We start from the raw sequence: 7,963 nt of genomic DNA on the forward strand, positions 1-7,963 counted from the left end.
GGAGAGGAGGGGAGGGGAGAGGAGGGGAGAGGAGCATGACACATACTATTGCTGCCTTGAGATGAAGGTGAAGGATGAGATGACTCCTGGGACGGTCAGGGATCTGGGCAGATCACCCTGAATCTTTTTTCTTGTTCCTAAATCATTTGAGTACAAATGCAATTGGGTTAAATTATTGGTATCAAGGTAACCTTACACACCTTGAGTGTTCCAGGTGGAATGAAGGAGAGTTAATCAACCTTTAAAACAAAAACCAAAAACCTGTGGATTAAACTAGGATTTTCAGCTGGGCATGGTGGCATAGGTCTGTAATCCCAGCACTTGGGAGGCTGAAGCAGGAGGATCCTTTTGAGTTTGAGACCAACCTGGGCTATAAAGTGAGCTCAAGGACACTCTGAACTGCGCAGTGAGACTCTCTCAAATCACAACCAACCAGCCAACCCTAGGATTTTTCATAGAGCCACATCCCTGGCCCTTTTTATTGTGAGATAGGTCTTGCTAAACTGGGCTCAAACTCAAGTCTTCCCCTCAGCCTCTCACAGAGTACTGGGATTACAGATTTGTGCCAGCGCCTCAGGCTAACCCAAGGCTTTTAAAATTTAAGCCAGCACCTGGCTTGTCAATGCCTGCCTTATTACTCAAGAATTCTCTTCACCTTTTGCAGATTTAGACTAAGATTGTCCGTGTCACTTCAGTAAAGCCTCATAGGCATGGCAAAGCACAAGTTTATCCTGTGGTAATCTAACAGGAGCAAGGCTTCACCCAGAAACTGGGTGCTAAGATCTAGTGGCCTCCTCTCTTGCTAGATGAGGTTCGTGCAGGGACCTACCGCCAGCTCTTCCATCCAGAGCAACTGATCACAGGGAAGGAGGATGCAGCTAACAACTATGCCCGGGGCCACTACACAGTGGGCAAGGAGAGCATTGATTTGGTGCTGGACCGCATACGGAAGCTGGTAAGTGTCAACAGGGGCAGGGGAACGGTGAGTGAGGTGAGTGAGGCTCGAAAGCAGCCTTGAGCTCATGAACCTGGGCAGAGCTATCTGACCCCTGGCTATAGAAAAGAGCTCCTAAGGTTTGGGACTATCTGGTTATTTTGGGGGGAGGGGCTAAGGATTAAACCTAGGGCCTTGTGCATGTTAAGCAGGTGTTTCACCACTGAGCCACCCAGCCCCAGCCCTCAAACCCTGTTTTATAAAAAGCATTCAAGGGGGGCTGGTGAGATGGCTCAGTGGTCTAAAGGACCTACTTAGAACAAGCTTAGCAAAGTACAGGGACCGCGGTTCAATCCCCCAGCACCACATGCCAGCCAGCGTGCCCCCTGGTGGGCTGCTGGCCACACACACACACACACACACACACATAAAAAAAAAAAAAATTAAAAAAAAAAAAGCATTCAAGGAAGATGCCCCTTCCTCTGCCTGGACATATGAACTATCCTATATTTGGTTGCCTATTAATACCTATTGACAGTCTGTGGAGTATTAGGGGAAGATCCCAGGCATAAGGAAGGCGAAGGTCTGTGCTTCTTGGAAGTATGGATAGCAAAGCACTTGGCTTGGAAATGGAGAGGGAGTGACTGCTTGCACATTAGACCATTACAAATGCCAAGTGTGTGCGTTCTTTCATTTAATCCTTAATAATCATACAAAGGTGGGCTCTTCCCTGTACCTTACAGATAAAGAAATTGAGGGCCAGTGTGGTTCAGTAACTTAAGCTGGGTCACACAGCTACAGAGTGGTACAGTCACGATTTGGACCAGGCTGGGGTGACTACGAAGCTCTTGGACAAGGTCGCTTTGTCTGCTTAAGCCCCATTCCTTACCCATTTTCTTACCTGAAGAAAGAGCCTGGGAGCCAAGGGTGCCAAAATCTTGCAGATGTTCCCTTTTTTTCTGTTTGGAGGGGGCCACGAGGGCCATTAATCTCAAAGCTATCTTGAAGTGCGCCAAAAGTTCAAAACCTTGGGATCCCATGATGCTAGAGCATACCAAGTGGAGCATTTTGTAATTCTATAGATCTCTTCATTCTGATAGGAGCTGACGTTGAATGTTTGTTGTATGAGATTTTTTTCCTCAGAACATTATTTCATGTCATTTAATGACTACAGTAATTTTATAAGATGGGATTATATTTGTTCCCATTTTAACCAATGGAAAAAAAAGTTTAGAGAGGCTCAATAACTTGCTTAACTTTTTTGTAATTGGGAAACTTGGGATGGGTTGGTTGACTTGATTTGGTCATTCCACAATGTACACAAAATCATAGCCTTGGGGCTGGGAAGATAGCTTAGTAGAAAAAGCGCTTGCCTGGCAAGTACAGGGTTCTGAGTTTAATCCCTGGCACCACAAAAAAAAAAAAAAAAAAGAAAAGAAAAGAAAAGAAAGAAAGAAAAAAAATGACAGCCTCATCAATACACACTATTATAATTTTCCATTGAAAATTTAAAAAAGAAAAAACCCAACCATCAGGTTCCTTGAGTCTATTCATATTTCTGAAGTTGGTACCCAAGACCTGGTATGGTGGCACACTCCTGTAATCCCAGCACTGCGAAGGAAGAGACAGGAGGATCACAAGTCCAAGTTGCATAGTGAGACCTTGTACCAAATGCATAAATTAAAAAAAAAAAAAAAAGGAAAGAAATTGGTACCCAGAGCCACCTTCCAAGGTTAGAGAGGTGTGGGTGAACAGTTCTCATAAAATCATGGGACTGGGACAGGGCTACTGGCCCAGGTGAGGACTCTCCAAGGGCAAAGTGACTGAGTGCTGGCTCTGAAGCCGCTGGTCTAACGGAGCTCCTGACTGCAAGTTTCCAGGATCCTGAGCCTTCTGCGTTGGCCAGTCCCATATTTTAGGTTCCCAAGGTTAAAACGACTCTTTTCTCATTTCCTTATTCCTTTAGGGAGGTTTGATTTCCCTCACATAAAATCGTTGAGGGATGGGGTAGCCCAGGCTGAATGAGTTGCCTGGTTTGGGCCACTTGGGGGATTCTCAGAAACTTATCTTCACGACTTCTTCCCATTCCTGCTCTTTCCAGACAGACGCTTGCTCGGGCTTGCAGGGCTTCCTGATCTTCCACAGTTTCGGCGGCGGCACGGGCTCTGGCTTCACGTCTCTTCTGATGGAGCGCCTCTCCCTGGATTACGGCAAGAAGTCCAAGCTGGAGTTCGCTATCTACCCAGCGCCCCAGGTCTCCACTGCGGTGGTAGAGCCCTACAACTCCATCCTGACCACCCACACTACCCTGGAACACTCGGATTGTGCTTTTATGGTGGACAATGAAGCCATCTACGACATCTGCCGCCGGAATCTGGACATCGAGCGCCCCACCTACACCAACCTTAACCGCCTCATCAGCCAGATCGTCTCCTCCATCACGGCCTCACTCCGCTTTGATGGCGCCCTCAACGTGGACCTCACCGAGTTCCAGACCAACCTGGTGCCCTACCCCCGCATCCACTTCCCGCTGGTCACCTACGCGCCTATCATCTCGGCCGAGAAGGCCTACCACGAGCAGCTCTCGGTGGCGGAGATCACCAGCTCCTGCTTCGAGCCCAACAGCCAGATGGTAAAGTGTGACCCGAGGCACGGCAAGTACATGGCCTGCTGCATGCTGTACCGCGGGGACGTGGTGCCCAAAGACGTGAACGTTGCTATTGCCGCCATCAAGACCAAGAGGACCATCCAGTTTGTGGACTGGTGTCCCACAGGCTTCAAGGTGAGCGGGGATGAGGACAGACAGTTGACAAGCACAGGAGCCTGGTGGGGGTGCAGGCCTGCAAGCCCAGCACTGCAGGAGGCTGAGGCAGGAGGACTGAGTTCCAGCAGGCTGGGCAACTCAGCAATTTAGAGAGACCCTGTCTCAAAAACACAAAAAATGAATAGGACTGGGGTTGTAATTCAATGAGGAGGCCCTAGGTCCTGATCATCAGTGCTGAAGAGAGAGAGGAGAGGAGGGGAAGTGGGGAGGGAAGAGGAGGGGAGAGGACTGAGGAAGAGGGAGGGGAGGGAAGGAGGGAGGGAGGGAAGGAAAGAGGGAGAACACTAAGGAAGAAGAATGAAATTGGGGCGAGGAGTTTAGGCCACGTGCAGGATTAACTTCACTCAGCTGAGGCTGAGACACAAATCCCGTTGAAGTCTGTTTGGGTTATTTTAGAAAATGAATGAGTTTGGTGCTATTTTAAATTGGTTAACCATCTTAGAATTTTTAAAATACTTTTACTAAGGGACCTGATTTACAGTGGTGGTGGTGGTGGGCTGGGGGTTGTTTATGAATACTTTATACTTGCAGGTGCAGTTTAATTTTAAAGTTCACCAGGGTATTGAAGTTACTAGAGAGGTACAGTTCCCTCTTCTAAGAGAAGATGTATTCTTTTCTCAATTTATTTTGAATAATTAATTATGCTTTAATCAATTTGGTGCTAACAATAAGAAAATATTTATGGTAATTATATGATTGTAATCACTGGGGTCACAAAGCCCTGACAATTTTCATTGCCATTAACCAGGGTGCAGCTGTTCTTGGGAAAAAAGCATGCCCACACCGATTTGGACATGACAGTTCTGGTAATTCTTATAAAGATGGCCAGGGACTGTTCCCAAAATTGAAGTTCTTTTTCCTTTTCCAAGTAGAAGTTTTAAAAAGTTAGTAGAGGAATAAATGAGAAAAAGGGGACCGGAGAGGCATGGGGTGGTGGAGGAACAGGGCTGTAGGCACAGCTGGCCGGATAAGCAGTGTGGTGCTGCCCGCTCCGTGGGCCTCCGCAAAGCTCACCCAAGGGGGCGCGGCCGTCAACTCCCTGCTCGGCCAGTCTCCCAGGGGAGTGGGTCTCCACTGGATTCAGACGGAGGAACATTCAATCTTCAGAAAAGAGAAGCGGTGGCTCTGGCCTTGAGCCTGGTGGTGGTGGTCAGGCCGTATCTAGCAAAGTATGTGATGTGGTGAGGAACTTCCTGCCCATTGCATTTGCCTTTCCCACTTTTCGCCTGCCTCAGCTTCCTCTCCACCACCAGGAGGCCACTTGTTTCTGAAAGAGAAAGCATTACAAATTCAGAGGGTCACTGGCCTGTGCGGCACAGCAGGAAATCACTGGGGGGCAAACAATGAGTTTAAGAAGATTGAGGCAAGGGGGGAGATGGATGGATGGATGTAGCTCAGCAGCACAAGGGCCTGCCTGGCAAGCTCAAGGTCCTGAGATCCATTCTGGGTAAATAAAATGTGAGTTTGTCACCTTAGACTTCTTTCAGTTTCCCACAGTTCTCTGGGTTGGCGCTCCAGGAAGTTGGTTTGTTCAGGCAAGACCTTCAGCTTGTTATCCTGGAATCCAGCATTTGCTTTTCTTCCCAGAAGCCCTATTTTCTAGAGCGAGACACAGGGCCTGGCTAACACTAACACTGTCCCCAAGGGTCTATTCAGATCAATTTATTTATTGCCCTGGAATATCCCTGTGACCCCTGCCCCCCAACCGGGGATTGAACTCAGGCCCTTGTGCTTGCCAGGGAAGCATTTATTCCACTGAGCTAGTGCCCCTGCCCCGCCCCCCCCGCCCCCCCCCCACCTTTTAAACCACCCTTCACCAGAGGGATCTAAATTTCCCTAAATTTATTAGCCATGTAGCTAGAGGAACTAAAGATAACAATCTGGGAGAAAACAAACTTCATGGTGACTTCAGTTCTAGAAAGATCTGTCTCCAGATGAGAAGGTATTTATTTCCCCTTTTTTTTTAAATGAGCAAAATATATTTATTGAGAGAAAGAAAGCTCCTGTCCCAAGAGAGGGACGGGGGAGGGGGTGAGCAAGTAATTCTCCCCCTTTTTAAAATTTTTTATTTTATTTTTATTTATTTTTTTTTTTTTATATTTTCCTTTTAGAGATAAATGTATCCTGGAGGTGGAGATCTCGCCCACACTAGTCCCAGTTTCATGGTCTTCTTGCTGTTTCCCACAGACCTTTCTCCCTGTTAGCAGTGCTGTTCTCCTCTTTTCCCCCAGCCTTTAGATCCTGAAGCTTCTGTCCTTGAATTTCTCTCCCCAACCCCACCACTCTCTTCTCTCGCTCTGTCCTCCCTGAGCACGCTCCCAATCTCCTGATCCTTCTCTTCACACCCACCCTGGGGTCCCACTCCCATATCCATGGTTGTATCTTGCTGTCAGACTTCTGTCACCAGGACACACTGGCCTGGTGTGGTACCCCACGCTTGTGATCCCAGCACCCAGGAGGCTGACACAGTAGGACCACCATGCATTTGACACCAGCCTAGACTACATAGTGAGTTCAGGGCCAACCTGAACAACATAGCAAGACCCTGTCTAAACACACACACACATATTACACACTGTCTTGAGTTATCCTTTGGCTGACATGCATGTTCTGTTGCTCCTCCTCTTTCCTTGTTCCCCAGGTGGGCATCAATTACCAGCCCCCCACAGTGGTGCCAGGAGGGGATCTGGCCAAAGTGCAGAGGGCCGTGTGCATGCTGAGCAACACCACCGCGATTGCAGAGGCCTGGGCCCGCCTCGACCATAAGTTTGACCTCATGTATGCCAAGCGGGCCTTTGTGCACTGGTACGTTGGAGAGGGAATGGAAGAAGGAGAATTTTCCGAGGCCAGGGAGGACCTGGCTGCCCTGGAGAAGGATTATGAAGAAGTGGGGACCGATTCATTTGAAGAAGAAAATGAGGGGGAGGAATATTAAATATACACATTCCCCTTGATGGTGTCTCTTTATTTATGGCGCTTCACTTAAAGCACATTGAACTAGGCAAGAGTGACAAGATTAGATTTCATGAACCTTTGTCTAGAAAAGAGGTTGGGGATGCAGCTGAGTGCAGAGGCCTTGAGTGCAGTCCCCAGGATCAAGAGAAAAAGCAGAAAGGGAGCCAGACCATTCTCCCAGTCTCAGCCTGGCTCCTGTCTTACGCAGGAGGACACTTGCCTCCACTACCCACAGGTGACAAGCATGGTAAAAAGACGCTGAATTTATCAGGCCCTCCCTCGAGTAAATATCTTGTACTGAAGAAAATGAAGGTCACTGTCTCTGGGTGAGGGAGAACTCAAGGCACAGGTGAGAAGGCCTACTTAGGAGTTTTAGTTCCCGCGGCCTGCAGACCTGAGTGTGGAGAAGGTTCGGGGGGGGAGGGAGCAGAAGTCACTACAGTGGATCTACAGCGCGGCCATGACACAGGGAGCAAAACCGATCTCGGTGGATGACCTCCAAGTGATATAGGGGAAGGAGGCTGGCTTTTTGGGGGTTTTTTGGCTACTTCAGGCTGCCTTCAGGCAGGTCTGGTACAGCTTCTGGAGCTGGGAACGGGGGTCCTATGTGCCTGCCTGCGTTTACCCAAGCAGTGCGTTAAACAACTGAGCTATCCAGCAAAGCGCCCATAGGGGAAAAATGAAACTCCCAACCTGAAAGGTACCTGGGATGAGTTTGTGTTCTTTAAAACTGAAGAATGAATTTTAGGAACAAACGGAGGTTATGAGAAGAATATATTTGTTGGGGGAAAGAAAGCTGTCCAAGAGAGGGACAGAAGTGCCCCCGCCCCCACCCCCCACGGGTAATCCCCGGGAGGCTGTCTCTTCCAGGGACTTTCATAATGTAAAATTATAACTATGTGGTAAGGCGGGTCTAACCACATGAATGAAGAGCATGGGAACTCCCTTAGGTGGGCATGAGGTGGGACAAAACTATGGTCAAGGGGCCGGGGAGAAGGCTCAGTGGAATAAGCGCTTCCATGGCAAGCACAAGGGCCTGAGTTCAATCCCTGATTCCACAAAAAAAAAAAAAAAAAACCCACAAAACTATGACTAATGAAATTACAAGCACCATTGCTCAGGTGAAATTGATTAAATCCAGTACCAAATGAGGAACAGAATCACCTGGCAAGCAGGCAGAAATACAGGACAGGGTCTCTTCCTGTTGGGGGTTGGGTTAGTGACTCATTTGGGCTCTTTCAAAGTGATTG

The 7,963-nt window shown here is 48.3% G+C and overlaps 1 protein-coding gene across 1 annotated transcript in view; it reads left to right on the top strand.

Annotated features, from left to right (window-relative positions):
* Positions 1–6,712, top strand: part of Tuba8 (tubulin alpha 8) — a 19,348-nt gene extending 12,636 nt beyond the window's left edge. The window contains exons 3-5 of the mRNA XM_004633391.3: positions 807–955; positions 3,036–3,716; positions 6,400–6,712. Coding sequence (XP_004633448.1) covers positions 807–955; positions 3,036–3,716; positions 6,400–6,693 — 1,124 coding nt within the window. The 3' untranslated portion in view covers positions 6,694–6,712. The remainder of the gene's footprint in view (positions 1–806; positions 956–3,035; positions 3,717–6,399) is intronic.
* The last annotated feature ends 1,251 nt before the right edge of the window (positions 6,713–7,963 follow it).

This window comes from Octodon degus, unplaced genomic scaffold (genome assembly GCF_000260255.1).
Source record: "Octodon degus isolate 3935 unplaced genomic scaffold, OctDeg1.0 scaffold00054, whole genome shotgun sequence".
Lineage (NCBI taxonomy): Eukaryota > Metazoa > Chordata > Mammalia > Rodentia > Octodontidae > Octodon > Octodon degus.